At 48.5% G+C, this 22,553-nt stretch overlaps 1 protein-coding gene across 2 annotated transcripts in view; it reads left to right on the plus strand.

Annotated features, from left to right (window-relative positions):
* STPG1 (sperm tail PG-rich repeat containing 1) overlaps positions 1 to 22,553 on the plus strand; it is a 37,636-nt gene that overhangs the window by 11,768 nt on the left and 3,315 nt on the right. Inside the window, exons 1-5 of one of the 2 annotated variants that reach the window (XM_074377156.1) lie at positions 893 to 4,181; positions 4,274 to 4,375; positions 8,596 to 8,766; positions 11,569 to 11,677; positions 14,992 to 15,157. In XM_074377156.1, the coding sequence (XP_074233257.1) occupies positions 4,101 to 4,181; positions 4,274 to 4,375; positions 8,596 to 8,766; positions 11,569 to 11,677; positions 14,992 to 15,157 (629 nt within the window). In that variant the 5' untranslated portion in view covers positions 893 to 4,100. Of the gene's footprint in view, positions 1 to 892; positions 4,182 to 4,273; positions 4,376 to 8,595; positions 8,767 to 11,568; positions 11,678 to 14,991; positions 15,158 to 22,553 lie in introns of those variants that run through there. The other variant, XM_074377157.1, reaches the window with a different exon arrangement.

Genomic DNA, 22,553 nt, shown 5'->3' on the forward strand with positions numbered 1-22,553 from the left:
TTTGTGATGAAACTGTACAAAGTTAGTACTGGTCACATATTACCTTGATAAGGTACTGGACCAGGGATATTTCATACATCAGAGGCTTTTAAATGAAAGGAAGTTCAGTTTGCAGAGACCACCATGTTCAAGGGGATGGTTTCCCCACACGTGCACTCAGCTGCACGTTTGAACCACAGTGGGGTCTCCCCGACCTTCCTGCTCTGGAACTCTGGACTCTCCACATCGTCCATATCAGTCAGCAGCACCACTTCCTCAGGGGTCTGCAGGACACGCATGCGGAAATACCAAACACTGACAGCGTGCCAGGCTCCCCCGGAAGACGTCGCGTTTATTAACTCCTTTAATCCCCATAATGACCCTGTGAGCTCAGTCCTGTCATTATCCCCACTTTCCAGATAATGACCCTGAGACACAAAGGGGGTTAAGCAGCTCTCACAGCCAGGGTCAGGCAGGGCGAGGACGACCCAGGCAGCTGCTCCCAGACTGTTTCCTGGCATCTCTGCCTGGGGCGGAAGCAAGCACATCCCCCTCTGAACGCCCACAGCCCGTTGTCTGCCCCGACCACCTTCCGCTTGGCGTGGTGGTGACGGGTGCGCACGCCTGGTCTCCACCCGCCCGCAACTGCTAGGGCAGCAGTCATTGTCCTTTCCAGACTCCAGAGCCCCTCAAAAGTGGATCGAATGAATGACCCCAATTCAAGTCTCTGCCTTTTTCATCGAGTCACGGGAACACGTCCCATCCATCCTGCACTGTTGTGTTGCATTTCCTCCATCCCTCTCCTGGACCATGATAGCTGCCAATGGGCTGTGCCTGTATCCTTGCGCCTTAGTGCCAGCCCTGGTGCACAGCAGGCTTCAGTACATGTTCATTGAGTTGAGTCTTTGCCCACATGCCATTCCGAGGATTTCGAAGGGCTGCTAATGGGCTGATACCAGGTTTAAGGAAGAGCAGGGCTCTGCACAAGAGGAGCATGGATGCTCTCAGAGACGATACCATTGTCGAGAGACGCTTTGAAGATGCGAGTTTAGCTTCTCTTGTCTGAGTGTGTTCCCAGTCCAGCCAGGCCAGCGATGGGCTGAGACCTGGTGCCCACTTCCACCTGCTCAAGTGGCCAGTGTGCTAGCTGCTCCTGCTTCTCCCACACCTGCTCTTCACCCAGGCCACTAAGAAACAATCTCCTCAAGAGAATTGATCCTCGTTTTCCTGGTTGCTCCCTTAGGGCTCCAAGGGACCTTTCGTTTCTGACCTCCTCCCTGATTCTGAACAAAAACATGTTCATTTTCTTGCTTGAAGTACACTCCGCACCTCTCTCTCCCTTCTCTGTGATCAGAGACATGGAAACTCTGATGCCAGACATAAGTATATGGAGTTGGAGGGGCAGGTTGGACGGAAGGGAGAGGACAGAAAGGGAGGGTGTCTTACAAGGGGCACATCTCAGAGTTGTAGATAGTTGGAACCAGAAGGGTTTCAGTGACCCCTAAGTCCCTGGGCTCAGCAGAGGGGCCCCTTCTGTGACAGCATCTCATGCTGAGGCCTGTTGGTGGAGCAGGTGAAGGGGAATTGCTTCCTGAAGCCGCTGCCAACTCTGGCCCCCTTTCCCTGGGTTCCTCGTGGAGGCCTGGAGTGCGATTGAAAACCACAGGGCTTGGTCCCCCCAGTTGCCTCTTTGCAGGTTCACAGGTGAGGGGACAGGCCTGGGGGCAGATGCCAACTCTTCTGCTTCTGGTCCATTCTCTTCTCACCACTTTGGCCCCAACAGCCTGAGAAAAGGCTTTGTAACCTTCAATAAAGTCAGCAGGGTGGACGGGCACATTGTCTTGAGGCCCTAAGACCAGAGGCACTTGTAAAAGGAAATTGTTCCCTCAGGAGCCCCAGATTCCTGTGTGGTTTTGCCAGTGAGTTAACCATGGGGCAGGGCTCTGCTTCTGCCTCAGGCGTGTCCTCCTCTGTCATATACCTCTAGCCCTTCAGCAAACTCCTAGTTTTCGTTCATCTTGTGCACTCCGAAAGAACACTAGCTAACCACCCCCAAAATAGACCAAAGCAAGGCGGAATATCCCTGCAGTCAAAAGGCAGCTTGAGTTTGGGCTTTAGCCAATGACCCAGCAGAGAATTCATTTTCCAACCTGCAAATGGTTTAACAAACCTGAAAGTATTAATTGGACAAAATCTATGGAATCAGGACTAGCAAATCCAGGCTGTGTGCAGATGTGACTGGCTCCAGGCTGTGGGACGTTAGGGCCTCCCATTACCTAAGGAGATGTCTGGGGTGAGGAGGTAAATGCCCTGCTCTGCCTCTTCCCCTCCTCTTCGTTACCTCTCTAAACCTATCCCAGGGTCAAGTGAATGTTGATCTGTGACCCATCCTTGGCACATGCAGAGGCTGCCTGTTTGGGACTTTGATCCTTCAGAAGAGCTCTCAAAGTGCATTTCAGCCAAATGTTGCCCAGATGTGTGTTGGGTGGGGGATGTGAACAGAGCAGCCAATCAGCTCTTGCTCGATCCCACTCTTAAGGACTTTAACCCCCAAGGGGGGGTCCTGGCTCCATTGAGGCTGTTGTGACAACTCGAAGGCAAGTCATGATGAGGCTGGTGGGACAAGTACTGATTTATTTGATCCTCACTCTGTGAGGCAGGCACAGGGGACAACAGGGTTAGCCCCAGCCCAGAGCATACTCAGCAGGCAGTCAGCAGAGCTCAAATAAACAGTTCTCTTCCCTTCTCCCTCCCCACAGCACCCCCCAACCTTGTTTTTGTTTTTGTTTTTGTTTTTTGGTTTGTTTATTTGGTTTTTGCCTTCTGCGGTGGTCTTGGCCAAGAAGCCAAGGGCTGGCTGAGTTCACAGCAGCTGTGACCTGGATTCTTGCTCCCTGGGATAGGCTGAGAGGCTGAACTCATCAACGTTGGGAAACATTAGTCACGTGAACTGTTATGCCAAAGGTGAAAGGTTGGGTGTTTATTGCCTTCCTGGAGAGCCATCCACCTCCTCTAGCAGTTTCAGGTGAAAGCTTGAATTCTCCACAGCTGGACATCTCCCTCCAGTGGCTCAGAAAACTGAGTTGGGTGTCGAGTGCAGGTGGTGATCTGCTGGGTGAATCAGCTCTCCCCTCCACAAAGGAAAGTTCTGTTTGGGCCAGACTGGAAAGTCCTTGAAGGCCCTGATGGTGCTTTAAGCTTTCTTTCTGCTTTGAGGGTGGTAGTAGGGATGGTGGAGATGGGACCCCGGATGGCAGATGTTGGAGTTAACAAGCTCATGAGTCAGGCAGCCTGGGTTCAAATCTGCTCTCCTCCACTAGCTGTGGACCCACTTCCCTTAAAGTGGAACCTGGTAATACTCCCACTTACTGCAAGGCTTGTGTACATCATCATGTGCCACTGAATTCAGGTGCTGCCACTTACAGCAGCTGGGCCTTGGGAAAATTCATCTCCATGTGCCTCAGTGTCTCCATCTGTAAAATGGGGGCATCCCTTCCTTACAGGGGGAATAGCATGAGACAACCTTTTAAAAGCTCCTGGCACCAACCAGGCACCCAGTAAACTCTGGAGACAGTGGAGCATCCTTATCATTTCACACCACTTGCTTGGCCAACCTCTGTCAACATTTACCTCCCCCTGGTGACTAGCATGGGAAGTGAGATGCAAGCCCAATTACCTGCAACAGCAGAAATGAGCTTAGAAACCAAGCTTTTGTTTGTTCCTCCCAAACATACCTGCATCACTTAGCACTTGAGCCCCATGAGCCTGCCTCTCTTTGTGTGAGAGTTAGAAATGGTCTTGTTTGGGATGAAGGTTGTTTTTGTTTCATTTTGCTTTATAAACAGAAACACTCCCTGGTTTCTCTTCTGAAAGGCTGAAGAGGAAGCTGAGTCAGGTGGGGTGTGGTTAGCATGAAGTCGGTCACCCTTCCCTTGCCGTGGGTTTGGCGTACCCAGTCAGCACATGCTGACCCGCACATCCGCCATGCTCAGGACCCCATTTTGTGCTCATTTCTTTAAGCAGCGTTCTTCTAGAATGCAGTACACCATGGTGGAAAGAGCAAGGGCTTTGGGGGTCCCAAACTCGGGTTGGAATCCCAGCCCCAGCACTTGTTAACCGAAATGGTGTCTCGGCAGGTCAGGAAATGGTGGAGCCAGCTGTCAGCCGGGAAGTGGCAGTGGTGCCTGTCTCAGAGGATGACAGTAAGGCTTAGCGTTAATGGATGTAAAGCTTGCAGAAAAGCACCACGGAATTGAAAGTATCCCGATGACATCATGTTTCTCTTCCCTTTCAGGATGACATCCCAGGTCCTGGATCCTACAACGTCACTCACCAATCCCCAGTGTTCGACAGTGTCTCGTTGTCTAAGAAAGGGACGTGCACTTTCCCCTCCATGGTAAGAACCCCTTCTCCCAATGAGGGCATTAACTGCCCAGTACTTTCCTTCATTCGTTGCATAATCATATGTTGGACATCCAGTCCCTTCTCCCCAAAGGCCCGTGGTTCCAACTAGGAGAGTAACTGCTTCCTCAGATTTCATGCAGGTAAATTGGAGCCTATTTCTTTAAGTAATGTTTTCCACTGCAACGCATTGCCAGAGTGGGAAGAGAAGTGAGAAAAATATTCAGGACCTGATCATCCAAAACCAGTTTTGTCCTCATGGAATGAACTAGCACATGCTTTCCTCAGAGTTTCAGGCATAGGAAAATGTTATTATTATACATCTTGCCCTAATATGAGTTTTTTCCTTCCATAGTCTAACTGGATTATTCATCATGGAGAAATCTGATGGGACCAAAAAGAAAGCAGGCAGCAGGCTGGACATTTAGTAATATCCCTCTCCTCCTCATTTCTCTCCTTTGTAAAGTATGGAGCTTTGTCTCTGTGGAAGGCTCTAACCATCAAGTAGCTAAACCAAGTGCCAACGTCCCTGACCAGACCCGGGCAAGGATAGTCTCTATTTGAACATTTATCAATGGGCGAGAAAAATAGATACAACAAGGGAAAAGGGTCAAAGTAGGGTAAGACTAGCTGAGACGGGAGAGTGAAAAGGAAAGCAAACCCAAGCTCCGGCGTCAGCAAAACACGTGCTGCCTGTCCCTTTAAAAGTTATAATAATCTCTTGTAAAAATGTATTATGATGCCTGACCCTGGAGTTGATTTTTTTTTTAAACCACACAAAGAGACCATTTAAGACACACTGAAGGCAGCCACTTATTGGAATTTGAGCTTGGCAGAGTTGAATACTCGAGGAGCAAACCGACTTTGGAGTTAACTCCCCATTAGCGAAGACGCTGGGGCCGCGCATGCCCCCTGTGAGTCCACAGAACCACCACGCCTCTACCTCTGCTTCTGCTCCAAGCCCTACGAGTACAGAGACTCAGAAACATGGGGCAAAAGAAGTGCCGTCTCACCACGGCCTGGCACAGGAGCCAAGACTTAAGACCCGATCCTGACTCAGCTGTGGGTTCTTGATGTGACCTCAAGCACGTCACCCTCTGTGTCCTAGTTGCCTCATATGGTGGAGACTCCCTGGAGGCGCTGGGCAAATTAACGTTGCAATGAGGGAAATACTCTTTGAAACTGCAGAGCATTATAAACATGTTAAAAGTTATGATTGTTACCACCTGAGTCACAAACAATACTTCCTGCAACACCTTGGTTTTCTCTTCTAGAACATCTTTGCAAATAGTGGCACCGCCCATTCCTGCCTGGTGCCAAAGGAGGCACTGAATCAGAGCACACCATCAATTCCCTGCTAGGTTTTAGGTGCAGTAACTTTCCAAATGGATCAGGCCGAGCTGTCTGGAGGGGAAGGAGCCCAAGGGAAGATGTGTATGTGGCAAGATCTAATCAGCCTTTAGGTCTTTGTAAACTTCAGACCAAGCCCCAGAGAAGGCAGACACTGAGTTGTTCAGGCTTCCTCTCCCCGATGTGACAGATATGGGGATTTGTATTTACGCTTATAAACACTTAATTTTTTATTTTATTTTATTTTATTATTTTTTAAGTTGAAGTACAGTCAGTTATAACGTGTCCATTTCTGGTGTACAGCCCAATTTCCCAGTCATGCATCTACATACATATATTCGTTTTTATATTCTTTTTCATTAAAGGTTATTACAAGATACTGAACATAGTTCCCTGAGATATTGAACATTGTTCCCTGTATGAACACTTAAGTTCCTGTATCTTTGAGCAGGGCCCTCCGCGGTTGGTGGAGATCCGTCCAGAGACCCCTGGCCCCACTCGCCTTGTTCCTTTCTGAGCTAGATTGGAGTTTAATTCCTCCACCCCTTCTTTTGGTGACTTTCATGTTTCTGGATCCCAGGACTCCGAGGGAATTAAAAATAGCCCTGCTTACTGACACTGGAGGCCAGGAGGACTGTGACTCTGGGTGAGGCTGACCAGAAAACTCTGTGGGTTGATATATTTTAGAAACTTCCTGAAGACTGTTGGAACAAATGTACCCAAGCTTTTGAGAGGACTTGTCATCTGTCTAAGTCCAAATAAACTGAAGAGCTTCTGTATTCCAAAGCTTTGCTCCAGAATTATTCAGAGGGCTGACTTGGAAATTAAATGAGGCAGGTCGGGGGAGACTTTTATGGCATCTCTATATTTGCACGGTGGCAGGAGTGGTTTGAGAAGAGTTAGGATGTGCTGGAGAGAGGTTCATAAATGCCAGCATGTGGCCAGACTGGGGACCATAGTCCTGGTAATTAAAAGAAAGGGGCCGGAGGGTTGGTGGGTGAGGCTCACTTTAGCTAGACGCTGAGACCAATTCTATTATGATGCTTTTTGAATCTTTGCCTCAAATGGGAATTTTTTAGAACCATTTTTCCCAAAGAGTATGTTAATAGGTATTCTAAACCAAAAAAGATTCTATGATGGAAGAAGGTTGGGAAAGTCTGTTTAAACACAAATAGACAGGTTTCTTTAATTCAGACCTTCTTAGAGTATTTACTACACCAACGTGTATTGTGAATCTTCCAAGTGAGAACATGGTGTGAGATGTCTCAAATGTATTTGGCCCTGGAACTCTGCCTGCTGCCGCTACCACCAACACACCCTATCTCATAGGACTGGAATGCCAAGAACATGCTTTAGGAAATAGCCCTTTGGAAAAACACGCTTACCCACTCTGTCGGGTGGCTCAGGATAGACACGCTACAAACAGCAGCACCAAGGAAGGGCTGACCTCGCCACCCTGCTTCATGGAAGTTAAAAGGAGGGAGTAGAGTTGTGCCTACACCGTCAGGCATCGGGGCTTTCGGGCAGTGATTCTCCCTGAGCTAAAACCTCCCCCAGCCGTTTATCGGCAGCTCATCTTGTAAATGAAAGCAAGCTGCCCGTGACTCCCCTGGGCCCATTCCTTTTTCTCATGGGATGTCTGACCCGAGGCATATCGGGGACGCCGACTGCCTGGTGAGAATGTTGGAAGCTAGCTGAAAAAATTCAGTGTCTTCATCTGTAAAGGGGGGATGATCACAGTATCCACTCCCCGCGAGTTGTCATGATAATTCAGTGCAACAACCCGTGGAGAGTACTTGGTTAACTGTTGGCCCAAATGAATAGGTAAAGTGAGTCCAAGGCTCAGGTGATGTCACCTCTGGGAACATCGATGAGTCCTTACAATTAGGAGGAAGAGGCAGAGCTGGGACTTGAACCTGGGTGAGAATCTGAACAGCTGAGATTCTGGACAAGAATATACCTGCTTCTGGTGGCACATCCACCCACGTACCCCTGGTGGCCCGTAAACCAGGCGTGGGCACCAGTGCCTTCCCCCAGCCTCCCCCACCTCCGGTGCTTATGTTGTTACTGACCCCTGCCCAGCGGAGGAAACCCAAGGCAATGTTCTCAACCATAAAATAATGAAAAAAAAAATTTGTTTTATCAGACCTCAATACTTGCCATACTATCCCAGGGTAAGGTGATGTTATCACCAGTGTTTATGGCTTTTGTCCTTTCTCATCTGGCAAACATTGATTCTGTGTGTGTGTGTATGTGTGTGGGTTTAACTGAAAATAGTTTATCATGGCTTATCGGAAAGAGTAGGATTGGTTCTGTTGAAACAGCAAAAATATTGTGGGGTTTTCTGAAATCAGTGATTAGGTGGGGGATGGGAGGCGTGGGTGGGTGGCAAGCCTAGGAGCCTTTTACCTTTAAGACGTTAGAAGCAAACTTGTTACTTAGGAAATTCAGATTATTTAACCTTAGAAACAAAAAGTGAGGTTTCACTCAAAAGAAAATCAAGGTTGGAAGAAGAAAGTCTACGGCTTCCCATCATATAAATCACCCAACAGCTGATGAGTCAAGTGTAAGTGGACTGAAACAGGATTGGGTGGAAATGCTTTTATGGCAAAATTATTTTTGCCAAGTCCCAAACATAGGATGAATAATTTGAGTTAGTTTACAGAAGTCAACACAGGTCTGAGCTTGCATTTTCTAAGAGCAAATCCTCAAAGCCCAAGGTCACTTTATCATTGTTAGCTGCCAGAGTTTCCCCTTTTATAAAATGTTTTTAGACCTGGTGCTGGGCACTGTCTTTTTGACATGTGTCCTTTGGAGCCACCAGATTATGTGACAATGCCGATTCCTTTGACTCTCTTCTCACAGCGAGCCCGAATGGACACCATCGTTTCTAAATACCCTGCAGCTAATGCATACACTATCCCGTCACGTTTCGCTTCGAAGAAAGACTTCAGTAATTCCTGTTCCAGCATGTTCCAGTTGCCAAGCTTCGAGAAAGTTCTCAAATTTGAAACTCCCGCACCAAACCATTACAATGTAAGAACACTGCATATACTTGCTAGATATATATTAAATGGATGGTTTACTAAAATAGAAAAGAAGTGGGGAGCTCTGGGAAATAGCATTTTAATGCAATGGGGGAACCAGTTAGCATTTGCTGAGTACCCAGTGGCTACCTGAGGCTGTGCAGGAGTCTCTTAGGGAATTTGCAGAACCCAGAGGGAAATGTGTGCAACCGGGAAGTCAGCATGGAGCAGTGGGAAGACCACTGCCCCGGTCAGTGCTTATTGTAATCACTCCTATCACATAACCTTTCCAGGACAGTGTTCTCATCTGTAACAATGAGTGTATTATTTAGTACTTTATCTGCAGACACTATTCATTTACTTTTTAGATTCTTACAGGATAAATCATATCAGAGAATTTTTTTTTTAAGTGTAGCCCTTCGCCAGTTCCCATCGCTTTGTGGTCACTGAGGCAGAACAGTATGGTTAATGCTTAAGGGATGGGCTCAGGTTCAGATCTCAGCTCTGCCACTTTCTAAGTGTGTGGCTTTGGGCATGTCTCTTAACCTTTCAGGACTCAGTTTATTGATCTGTAAGATGGGGCTATATATCTACTCCATGGTGTTAATGTAGATAATAAATGAGGTAGCCAGCTCCATATCTCCAATGCCTGGCTCAAGGCTGGTGTGCAGTAAGCATGCAGTAAATGTTTATGACTTTGGAGGGAGAACTTTCTTTGTTAATCTAGCAATGACCATTTCCCGAGTCAGAACTCTGTCCTTCTGCCAACAGATCAATTTTTTTTCCCTCCCTGTCTTCCTTCCTTCCTCCCTCTCTTCCTTCCTTCCTTCCTCCCTTCCTTCTTTCCTTCCTTCCTTCTTCTTTCTTTCTTTCTTTCTTTCTTTCTTTCTTTCTTTCTTTCTTTCTTTCTTTCTTTCATTTTATTGGCGTTTAGTTGGTTTACAATGCTGTGTTAGTTTCTGGTGTACAACATAGTAATTCAGTTATAAATGTATATATTCTTCTTCATGCTCTTTTTCATTATAGGTTGTTACAAGATGTTGAATGAAGTTCCCCAACAGATCAATTTTAGTTTGCGTTTTTTTTTTGTTCATTATTGTCCTAATGTGGCTCTGAAAATAATACATGCTCATCATAAAATAAAAACAAGCATTGTAGAAATTCATGAACCAGAAACTAATAATTCTGCTCCCCAAAGCAAACCACCATCAAAAACCAGGGGCAGTTTTGTTCATACTCTCTTCCCGCCTTGGTCCTTCCCTCAGTATTGGGGTCATGCTGTCCACAGTACAGGTGTGTTTGCTACTTAATTGTATCTGGGAATTTATTTTTTCTCCTGACTATACAATAAATGTGTTTCCATTCTTTTTCAATCTGCCAGTGGAGCTATTTTCTTAGTCTAATGGTGAGATCACCCAGTGACACACACTCAGTGTATACAAAAATGTCCCCCTTTTCAGTTGCTTTTCTGTCTGGGTGAGGAATAAAGCTGAAGTAGTGTTTTGTCTACAGGAGGCTTTTTTCAGACCTGGAGAACAAAGGTTGAGTCAACTGGCAAGGAGAAGAAATGCGGTAATCCTGTTAGCCACACTGCTTTGAGGGCTGTCAGGGCCTCTGTGCCTTTGCTTACCGTGATTCCCCCACTGCTCTGTTCGAGGCCCTTCCCTTGCTACCGTGTTATTACCTCCTCTCCGGCATCCTGGCTCCTCTCCCTGTGTCCAGTAATTAGCCCGTTCCATCTGATCTTTTTGTTTGCCCTCTCTGCATGCAGTCTGGCCATTAGGACCCTGGGAAAAGTTAAATTCCTCTGCCTTTGTCAACACAAAATCAAAATGCCATCTGCATTTCTCGAGAAACTTTTTTTTTGACAAAGGAGTATCACAGAAAATCAAACCATCCTGGCCCCAGCAAATAGTTTCACTCATTCAGTAAATATCCCCAGCCATTGCAGGCACGATTTTTATTGCATCTTTTATCTAATGAATACAGGAGACTGACTGCAAATTGGCATTTAAAATATTTATGATTCGTGTGTAACATAAGGATGATCTCAGAGTTCTTTTTTTTCCCCAAAAAATTATTTTTAGAGCTCTGAACACACTGGACACTCTCAAATGTATATTGCCCGGGTCAACCAGAAAAGTCGAGACAAGATAGTGCTTACAGACCCGATCATAATCTTAAATTACACAATTTCTTTGTATAGCTCAGATCCTGCGTGGGTAGGACTGTTTGAGCAGTGAGGAATTAGGGTGGGAATATGGAGGACTAAGTGTTCTGAAAAGAATAAAAATTGTAAAAAAAAAAAAAAAAGAAAAAAAAAAAGAAAGAAAGAAAGAAAAAAAGAAAAGAAAAACTAATTCTCATATGTAGCATGACACACATTTTAAAAAAACCGCTTTCCCACAGATGATTTGTGTCAACCCCCTGTCCCCCGACCCCCACCCCAACAACACTCCACAGCAACTACAGCAGGGCGTATCCGAGCCATTTTACAGATGAGAAAACTCAATTTCAGAGAAATTAAACCATTTGAGTAAGAGCCCCAGCTGGGTCTACCAGCTGTCAGGGCAGCATCCTCTGTGCTCTCTGGGTCCCCAGACCCTTGGTGGTGGTGACAAACTCACTGCCCTCTACTCCTGGGGTGGTGGTGAAGGCACAGCCGGTGTGACCTGTTCTGCTCATATCTGCTTATTTTCTGAGGATGGGTTTAAATTTGATTTTTACCCCCAGGTGCCCCTCATCCAGGCACAACGACAAGGTCAAAGAAAGGGAAGGCTTCACACACACTGTGCTTATTTTCTCCCCGCAGGCCTCTGTCTCTTGCTGCAAGCAGACAAACAATGTCTGTGCCCGAGCCGGGTTCATGTCCAAAACCCAGAGAGGACTTTTCACCATTACTGAAAAAGGGCCTGCCCCAGGTAAGCAGCCGCCCTGCACTGGCCTTGACGTAAGGGTTCATGTACCAGATCTGATCTGCGGGGCCCCCATTCCTTCACAGGGAGTCTCTTTGAAAGGAGTTAGGCTTTGGGGGAAGAGGAGATGCAGGCAGGAGTTGTATGCCTAACATGTTGACCTCCCTTTCAGACTGGGCACACCTGCTTTGGGCAGCCAGGTGGGGAGGTGGCTTCTCACGCTAGAAGTGCACACAAGTGCATACCCCATCACAGACTCCGGGGGAGGCGGGGGAGGCGGGGGAGGCGTTCTGTCCTGATCCTTAGACAATATTTCAAAGATTATTGCACACCTTGTAATATTCCTTTGTGCAATATTCCTCTCCTCCCATGCCTAAAGGCAACTTCATCATATGTCAAGAAACGATGGGAAATAGCTCTGTTTACTGAGCGCCTACTCGGAGCTAAGTTTTTCCATGCAGTCCTCACACATCTGTCTTCATAGGGCCATACTCTCAGTTCTGTGTTTCAGGTAGGGAAATGGAGACTCAGAGAGTTGAAGTGACTTGCTGAACATCACACAGCTAATAAATGGCAGGCCTAAGGTCAGAGGTGTCTGACTGAGGAGCTCTTACCCCCATAATCCCAGCGTGAATTCCGAAGCCTCTAGGATTCGGGAACACCCAAGAGTTTGCCTGCAAATGTTTTCCCTGCTGGGCTGGGGAGCGGTGGTGTACTGTCCTGTGCCCTCACACCTCCTGTCCGCACCAGCCTTAGTGACGAGTTTCCAGAGAGATCTGGTCATGCAGCAGCCCACACTCCAGGAGCACTGGGCAGATGAGATCTTCCCAGATGGGTCCTGAAGACCCCGGAGGAGCTTTGGACCCCAGACCCCAGAGGAGGAGCTGGGAAGTTTTGCCTCTGCAGTCACACTTCTTGGAGGGGGGGTGTGGATAAAATTGCAGCGCATGTCAGATTTCAGCAAATCCAGATTAAAGTTGAGAAGATCAGTCTGAAGCTGAATAAGAAAACCATCCCTGATTAGGAGGCTAAGCCTGTCCAAAGCTCCCTGCCTTGCATCACCATGGGCAAAACCCCACCTTGTTTGTTTATACAGAACAAAGCCTGCATCTCTGGGGTTGGGCCAGAGGTCCTGCCAGTGAGCCCTGGATGGGCAGCTGCTCCCTCCTGGGTCCTGAGGGGCCCCAAGCCCCTTGTAACAGAACAGGAAGGGGAGAAGTGGGCACCAGAGTCTGCTGAGCTCCTACTGTGGGCCAGGGCTGTCCACTCACTGAACACTCTCAAAGTCCCGTGGAGCATTGCATGGCACGGATGTGCTCGGAGAGTGTGGGCTATTATTATCATTATTATTTCCCCACTTTACAGGCAAAAATCATATATAGAAAGCAGGTCACTAGCCCAGGGTCCCATAGCTCCTCTGCCCCCACCCCCGCCTCCAGCTCGATGCCTGGTGCCTTCAGGACTCCCCCAGGTCCCTTAAACTTGCCAGGAGCCAGAGCCTGGGGAATCTGCTCCTCTGTGAGAAACGATCTGCATTGACCTCTAGGTCTGCCTGTGGGGAAAAAAACAGATGTTAAGCAATAATTGGCATCCTCGCTGTGCCTCCTCTGATCCGGGTGCCGGGCCTCAGGGGCTGAGGGCCGGCTCTGGTCCGCCTTCAGTTCTGAGCAAAATGCCCACCTTTACACTCTGGCTGGTTGGATTTTCTAAAGTTTGGATGTGCCAAGCACAAGTCCCCAATCCTCCCCAGTGTCCTCCTCTCTATTTCTCCTTAAAGAAAAAGGTTGTTACGGGGAAATGCCTGTGTTAAAGTGTCAGCTGAAAACGTGGGTTACAGAGGTGAATTTTCACTGTGAGAGCGCGTCCAGGGAGCGCAGGAAAGACGGGGAGCAGACACAGCGGAGAGCACACCCCGGCTCTCTCTGGGCCGCAGGAGCGTGAATGCTTTTTCCCCCTTGCTTCTGCTTTTTAGCTTTTTTATAATCAAGTATTGCTTTAAAAGAAATTTTTTTTGGTAAAGGGAATAAAAATATATGTGAAAAAGAAACAAAGATAATTTGAGAGCTATATATCAATATTATAAATGTTGCTAAAGGGCCATCTGTTGTTTCCTTTTTTTACATTTTTTTGTAATTTTTAGCTGTTTTTTGTTGTTGTTTTAGTTGCTTTTTTTTGGGAGCAGGGATGCAATTTGGTTTGTTTATTTATTTTAATTGAGGTACTGGGTGAACCCAGGACTTCAAGGATGCTAAGCACACCCTCTACCACTGTGCTGTACCCTCTGCCTATTTTCTTTTTTTTTTTTAACTTAAGCATATAATTGGGAACACTTTTTTAATGACATTAAAAATCCTCCTAGAACACCTTTTTTAATGGATGCATAGTATACCATTGTCCAGTGATACCATGAGTTAAGGAACAAATGCCCTCTAGTTGGAGATTTAGGTTGTTTAAACTGATGACTCATGTAAATAGAGTGGCAGCAAACATCCTTGTAGCTCACAGCTTGTGTACAATCAAGATTATTTCCTTATGTAAATTGCCTACAGTGAAATGGCCAAGTCAAAAGGTATGTAAAATATTTAAGGTTTTTGATATTTGTGACCAAATTGCCCTTCAGCACAGAGTTCATTTATCCTCCTGCTTCTGTGAGACATCTGTTTTCCTCATCTTTGCCACCATGGGTTGTCACCACTTCAATAAAATCTTGCTAAAATGTCCCATGCTGTTGTTTTCAGTTCTTTTGTCATGGAAGAGTCCATTTTCTTTAACATAAAATCAACTTTACAATGTTCAGAAAATTTGAAATATTTTCCCCACTCACAAAGCCACCCCTAATATAGTTTTTTACCACTGTTCTGGGTCCCCACCTATTTTTACCCATTTGTACATCAATGTCATAGTATATACAGTATAGACTTTTAGGCTTTAATTTACTTTTTTCACTCACCTTTATTCTCAAAAACACTGCCATGTGGCTCTGTGGTCTTTGTACTTGTCACCCTCGGGCTGACGTTCCACCAGATTGGGCTGTTTTCCCATACCTGTGCCCTCGTGCTTGGACTTCTAGGCTATCCATCCTTTCTCACACTGTAGCTGCTGGGGTTGTGCACATCTTTAGGCTCAGAGCTTTTCCACCGCGTTGAATGATTTCCTTAATTTCTGAGTACTTGGAAGCCGGGGTCAAAATGCGCAGGCAAAGTGTGGGCCCCAGAGTGATACTGCCTTGTAGTCATTGAATGTATTCTCAGGCGCAGGCACTGCTTTTCATTTATTTGAGAAGCGTTCTTTATTCTGTATTAACATTTCTTTCTCCTCAGGGCATTATAATGTCAACGAATCTCTTGTGAAGCAGTCACCAAAGATATTGATGTCTTGTTTCAAATCGAAAACTGGCCGTGGATTAAACCTGACGTCGACAGGCCCAGGACCCGGTTATTACAACCCGAACGATCACACCAAAGTTCAAAAAAAGACTCTCATCCCGTGAGTCCTGATCATTCTAATCTTTCTTCTGAAAGGTGGTTCTGCGGAGGGACCCTAACCTGGGGAGAAAAGGAAGGGTATCTCAGCTTGGCAGACACGAGCCAAGTTGCTCTCCTCGGTCCCTTGCTGACACACAGCAGGTGCTCAATAAATGCTTGTTGACATAATATTTATTGAGCAACTACTATATGCCAGAAGCCTGACCTCTTATTCAATGATCATGACAACTCTATCGGGGGAATGATTATTCTTACTTCATGGAGGAGGAGGCCAGGCTTCGGTGAGGCCGAGAGGTTTGCTTAAGTCCTCACAGCTAACTTGAGGTACCACTGGGAACCAGGCTCAGAACATCCCCCAGGATGCTGTACCCTCCTGGGGCTGACATTATTCTATTTTTATAATATAAAATCTCCATGGCGGTGGCAGGCTATATGGAAGCAGTAAGCTCTCATAGTTTTGTACTGATAGGCTAAAATCCTAGTCTTTTGTCTTGGTCAGACCTGCCAGATGTGCACCTCAGCTCTGCTGTTTTCGTGCTATGTGACCATCAGTGCTGTACTAACCCCCCTGTAATTGTAAAGTGGGGATAATACATCTCAAAGTTCCTTTCAAGTTTGAAAATATATATTTGACATAGTAGGTACAAATGGTGACTCAACACAAATTTTAACAGTGAAGACAGGGATCTGCATTACCATTTTTTAGGTCCTGTACGTTTAATGTTACTTTCCCCTCAGGGGCTCAAACACTCATGGGCTTAATGTTTCTCAAATGGGTCTAGAACTTCGAGAACTAAGTGCCATCAAGGTCGGTTGTCCTGCCACTTTCTAAGACCTCAGCTCTGTATTGTCCTCTCCAGGCAGGGTTGGCTGTTGAGAGGGCCGGCCAGCAGGGCTGGGACTAGGGGTATAGCCACCCAGGACCCTCCAGAGGTCAGGCAGGTGGCTGGGCCCATAGTCACAGTGGGTCAGAAGGCTGGGCAGCCCAGGCAGGCTGGCATCACTGGGTCCACTCTGACCATCAGCCCAGGGAGAGGGGCAAGACATGGGCCTGCTGAGTTCAACTTGGGATCTGGAGACAGGATTTAGGCCTCAGATGAACTCCACCAGCTAAGTCCCTTCTGCCCTTTGGTTCTTGGGTCCTGCAGGTTGACCCTTCACAGGCTGCAGGGCTGGGGACTAGTGCGGAAAAGTCTCCAGGAACAAGCTCTCTCCAAACGTTCAGGGGCTTCGTGCCTCCAGGCTGGCTTCAGGCACGACCGCACACCACCTTTCCCCTGCAGTGCCCGCAAGTGGAGTGGGTGAGAGGAGTCAGCAGACCCGAGTGTGAATCACAGCTCTGTGTCTTGCAGAGCCTTCCCCTCCCTGAGCTTCCGTTTCCATGTTACTACGTGGAGATAAGAACCTTAGCTCACAGGGGTTCTGTGAGGATTAAATGAGAAAGTGCTTGAAAATAGCCATTACTCTTGTTATTTCAGCTGCTCTTATTCTATACCCTAGAGAGGATACATGAGGATACAGAATACAGCCGTTCTGTAGTTTGGTGGCTCAAGCCCCTACCCTAAATCTGGAAGCTTCTTCCAGGAAATGGTGCCAGGGGAGTGGGGAGCACTTGGTGTTTAAATGCCTTCCCCAGAGTAGTGTCACTCGGCCTTTGTTCATGTTTGGACGAGTGGTTTGAACTATTCTCATCTTCTGGCATTTGCACCTGTCAGTTGTCAGGCCCTGGATGCTGGATCTGTGCTGAGGGCTGAGGGGTGCTCAGGCAAACAGAACACCAGACACACTGTTAGCCAGGCTCACCCAAGCACGATTCCAGAGCAAGTCAGAGCAACTTGCAACAGAGTGCTGGATCAAACATGCTGGATTGTGTGGGCCCCAAGGATGTGTGGCCACACACATCCTCCAGGGCTATCTTTTTGGCAGGGGCCATGCAGCAGTGCAGGCACTTCTGGGAGTGTCTGGGGTGTCCTGGCTCTCTGTGATGCTTCGTGAAAGGCAGATCCTTGGTTAATAAACCTAGGAAGCACTACATACAAGCCCTCTGTCCCTGGGAGCATCGCAGTGTACACGAGCTTACTAAAGGCTCTGAGAAGGCCCACAGTAAAGAGACCTGGCCAATCCAGTGTCTCTTAAACTTGGGTTCACCCTGGTGAGTTGATGGGACCCCAGGCTCCATGGCAGGACATTTGTGTTGACTGGGTTTGTGGCCTGGGGCTGCTCTCAGCGCCTCTCTGGGCCTTTGTTCCTCCATGTGTGGAAAGAGGGGAGGTCTTTCCATTTCTGACACTCTGTGACCCCAGCTCTGCTCACCAGGCAGGAGAGCACACAGGGGCAGTGAACATGGAGCCAGCCTGGACCCACAGAGGAAGTCCCAAAATCTGTATTTTTGAGTTGACATGGAAAGGCTGAAGTTGGGAATTCTGTAATTTCGTTTAAAAACACGGTGATTAAACTGAAGCATGCTGTTGGTTATTCTAAATATTTTAGTCCCTCTGTTTCTGTGGAATGATGAAGAAAGGGATGTAATATAAGGATCAGACACAGCTGAACATGGTAGAAGCATCCAGACCCCAGTCTCTCAAATTCAAATTCTGTTTCCTTTCCTGTGACCCTGGAGAGAGGTAGGAGTCCCTGGGGGCCTCCCTGGGGGCCTCAGGCCCCAGGGAAGTTCTGTGTGGTTTCCTCCCCCTCTATACGTTGAGACTTTGTCCACATCAAGTCTAATCATATTCAGATCTCTGGGGCTGCTTGGAGCAGTGGTGGAGAACCTGAGAATCATCCCTGGGTTTCTTTTTCGGAAGAACAGCCAGCCCGGGTTTCACAGGCTTGGTTGAAAGTGCTTAGCTCCCCACTCTCGGGTAGGGTTGCGGTTTGCAAGAATGCTATTTTGGCTCTGTTTTCTTCAGGCTGCAGGAAGAACCAGGGGAGACATTAATTCCCAATGGAGTTGCTGGTCCCATGTTACTGACCTTTGCTGGCCTCCTGAGCTGGGGTTGGCTGGGCTGCAGAGGCCGGGTGGTGCATGGGTATAAGCTCACGCAGGAAGTAATGCTGCCCGAAATTCCGCCTCCCCGAGTCACCAGCCTGGGAGCCTGGGAGCCTGGGAGCAGAAGTGGGGGTCACTTAACTCCCCGGGAATTCAAATCCATCCTCTGAAGACTGGGGCAAGACCACTTTATAATGGGCTTGCAAGGATAGAATAACCCACATCACTCATCAGGTCTGGCAAATGGTAAGCTTTCGATGTGTGTGACTTTATTTTTATCGACATGTGTGAACGAGTCCTCAACACTCACCTGATGTTTCTGGAGTGGCCCTGCAGGACAGATGCTGTGCTGGGGGTCGGAGGGGCACAGGCCTGGCCAACTCTGGGCTCCAGGACATGTCACAGAGTAGCTCTTTGCTATGGCCGCGTTGCTGACTCAAAAGCTAAGAGGATTTATCAGCTTGCAGGGGGGTCTTCAGAGGAGAAGTATCAGCCAAGGTTTCACTTTAGGCTTTCAGTATCCGTCACAGCAATGACTCAGTGGATCAGGGTGCATGAGGGTAAGGGCTTTTGGAGATCAAAATAGTTCCTCCTAGGTGCTGCCTTCCAACTCACGCCAGCAAGGAGGTGAACCACCCACTGACATCCTTCTAACCCTTGATCTGCTTCCTGGAGTTTTCAAGCCACTGGTTTTGCACAGGCACGCTGTCCTGTCACAGCCAGAGCTGAAAATGCAAGCCCTGTTGGCCCCACTCCAATTTGGGTAATTACGCTGGACCCACCTAAAGTTCCCCTGGGATTTTCAATTAGATATGGGATGCTTCTTCCTAAGCGGCTGTAATCTGTCTCCCACTACCCTGTTAAACAGATACTGCATTCCACCCCAGAGGCAATCGGCTGCCCTTTAATGACGAGAAAAAATTGCCCCTCTACCCCTCCCAACCCTGGGAATCCCCGAGGCAGAGTGAATCTGTGCCTGGGAGTGTCCCGAGGGTCTTGGGTGCCCTCCCCAGGTGACCTGCTGAGTCCTTTGAGACATTCATTATTCTCGGGCGATTTGCAAACAGCTCACATTGGAAGCAGCAAACACCCTTAATCCAGTTGTGTTCAACTCAGAGCTTTTGATAGATGTTTTCTTTCCACGGGGCAGGACCAGGTTGGCTTTTATAACTGGACGATGAGGCTCATAAAAGCCCCGGCCACAATGCACTGTGGCTGCCCTGGGTTTGATGCGGCCTGCCCTTTGTGACTGGCCCAGCCCCACCGTGACATGGAAGGACCAGCCCTAGATGCTGAGAAAACTGTCAGGTGGAGTTCAGAGGCCTGGGCTCCCTTACTCGCTTCTACCCCTCTGCTTTTCTCTGCAGTTAGGCAAATGTCTCAGGAATAGGGACCAGGGCCTCAGAGATGGAGGAGACACTATCCTTTCCCTTAAAGAGCCAGGCAAGAAGCAGCCTAGAAAATCTAGTGGGTTTTGTGCAAAGGAGAATGGCTACAAAGTACCGAGGGGCCAGCTACCCTGAGCTCAGAGCTCTCATAAAAATTGTCTAGTGTCTTCTTGCAACTCTCCCACAGGTCAGGACCGCAGAGTTTACAGATGACGGTAGACTCACCAGGGCGATGGAGCAGAGAGGGGAAGGCAGGGAAGGGGAAGTGGAGAGTGAATCTGAGTTTGCCGGGAAAGTAGGTGCTCCTGGTGGGAGGAACAGCATGACAAAGGCATGGAGTTGCTGGACAGTGTCGTGCTGGGTGTTTCTGGGAGCAGGGGCTCGGAGGTTGGGCTGGATGGGGAGGCCATGGTAGGAGCTTTTCTGTAGCTCCTCCTCAGGGCCTGTGACGGTGGGGGATGGTCAGAAACACGAGAGAGCCACCTAGAAATTGGGGGTGGACGGAGAGTTGCAGGCAGCCCAGGAGGCTCAGCCTCTGGCTCCTGGGCCCCGATTCCTGCAATGTGGAGCCGCAGCTTGTCCCTCCCCCCAGCTTGTGCCCCTGCTGTTTCCTCCAGGGAAATGCCCCCTTCTCCACCTTTTCTACCTGAAGAATTCCTGCTTACCTTTCAGGGCAAATGTTACCTCTTCTAGGGTCGATTTCTGGATTCTCCCCGTCAGAATTAGTCTCTCTCACTTCTAACATTTCACGTTTTTAAAAACTTTTGATACGCTTAAAGCACTCATTAGTCATTATAACGCCCCTGGGCAGCAGGTATTATTATCCACCGTTTTAAAGAAGAAGAAAATAAGGCTTAGGGAGGCTGCGAGACTTGTCTGAGGAGACACCGCTAGTGAGTGAGTGGGGAGGCGGAGAGTCAAACTCAGGTCTGCCTGAGGGCGAGGCCTGTGCTGTTTAAAGTTGTCACTAGCAGGCGACTGTCGAGGGCTCGGGAGCACCAGGCTCTGTCTCAGCACAGAACAGTCGGGACTCCCCAGAGTGCCCGGCATGTGGCTGACACTCTCCAAAGCTCCAGTCCCATGGGGCGACCTCGTACACGGGTTGGCTTATTCCAGCTCTAACTTCCAGGAGTCAAGCCTGTCTCTCAATGATGCCAGTCACACACTCATCAAACTTCTGTTGATGGATGCTTTGAACGGGTGACACAAGCCAGACCAAGGAGAAGCCAGCTTTATTTACAAGGGGAGAGTGGTGGATCTCACACTATAATGGGTTCTTCATGCTGCCTGGAGGGGAAGAAAGGAGGCAGCTTCCCCTCCTTTTCCTGTGGGCACCTCTATTCCAAATATGAGCATCCAAGCCAGCCGTTCCTCCATCCCAAGATGTGAACCTCAAGCAGATTCACGATAGTGCCCTCCCCTGGCAGTGGGGGTGTCCACCCTGCCTCAAGGTAACTCTGGTGAGGCGCCCCCTAGTCTCCCTTTACTGAGGCACCATTGCTCCTCTGAGACCAGGCAGCAGGTAGCAGTGCTGCAAGGATCGTAGTAATAGCAACGACTACTTTTACTGAGCACTTACCGTGTGCTGCTGGGGCCCTGCTAGGCGTCTTGCATACCTTTAGCCGGGTCATCAACTCCCTCACATGGAGTGAATGTTACTGCTCCTTGCTGCAGGAACAGAGAGGTCGAGGGACTTGGCCGAGTGGCATTCAGACTCAGGTCTGTGTGGTTCTAAAACTCCACATTTCCCCTCTGCCGTGATGCCCTCCCCACGCAGCTGGGCACCGAGGCTGGAGTCCTGATGCCAGCACTGCCACTGACCCGCTCTGCGGCACTGGGGGACTTACTTTCTCTCTCGGGGCACTACCTTCTTTAGCAAAATAAGGAGATTAGATAAGACATTTCTAGGTCCCCTCTAGCTCTCCTGGTTTAAGAACCTCTACTTCAGAAGGTGTTGGCCAAAGGGCAGCAGAGTTCCAGCGGCCACGAGTCCCAGTCCCCTCCTCTGTTGAGATGGGTCGGCTTCAAGTTGGGGTGAGTCTCTTGTGGCCGTTCAGTGCGCTGAGGGGTTTATCTTCTTGTTTGGTGAGAGACCTTGGAAGGAGCTTCAGGTGTGAAGCGGAAGCAGGCAGCCCTTCTAGAGTATGGCAGGAGAGCAGGTGATCCCCGCAACAACCCCAGGGCTCCTGGCAACCCAGTGGATTGAATCAAGGCCTGATGGGACGTCTCAGCTGAAGGGATCTCAGAGGTCATCATGTCCACCCCCTCATCTTACAGATGGGGAGACTGAGCCCCTGAGTGAACTAGTGACAGAGCCGCAGCTGCAGTACAGGTTCCATTTCCCTTTCATTTATTCTCTTAATACCAGGCATGAAAGACTCCCTTCCCTGAAGGAGGGGGAGACAGACCTGAAAACAGTTGCTGTCGAAGCGGTGACCGTTATTCAGAGGTCTGTTGATTTCCATCCAATCCAGTATTTTTCCACTCCTGCACCCTGCTTTGCCAGAAGGATATTTAATAAGTTTCTGGAACGTCAATGCTTGAGTGGCCTCCAGAGATCTACTAGTTTTGGGATGGCAAATCCTTGGAATTTGGGATGCCTCTTCCCATTTCCTGGCCACAGCAGACATCACAAGCAGATCACCAATGCTCTCCCTGCAGAGCCCAAGTGAGGCCTCAGTTCTTTACATGGAGCTCCAGCCAGGCACTACCAATTGATCAGAGTTGGCACATGGCATAAATGCCGCCTGGCATTCCTGATTAGCTCACCGACATTGTCTACAACAGCGAGTACTAAGCTCCCTCTTTGTGCTGGGCCCTGTCCTGGCTTCTGTGTTTTAGGTGTATTATCTCCTTTAACCCTGACAACAAGCCTACGAGGTAGTACTATTATGACTGCCATTGTGCTGGGGAGGAGACTGAGGTCCAGGGGCCCCCCGGCTCACTAGCAGTGGTGCTGGAAGAGGAAACAGGTCTTCTGGAGCCATGTCCAGTCCTTGCAGATGGCTGGGTTCTGGGCA

The sequence above is a fragment of the Camelus bactrianus genome, chromosome 13, assembly GCF_048773025.1.
Source record: "Camelus bactrianus isolate YW-2024 breed Bactrian camel chromosome 13, ASM4877302v1, whole genome shotgun sequence".
Lineage (NCBI taxonomy): Eukaryota > Metazoa > Chordata > Mammalia > Artiodactyla > Camelidae > Camelus > Camelus bactrianus.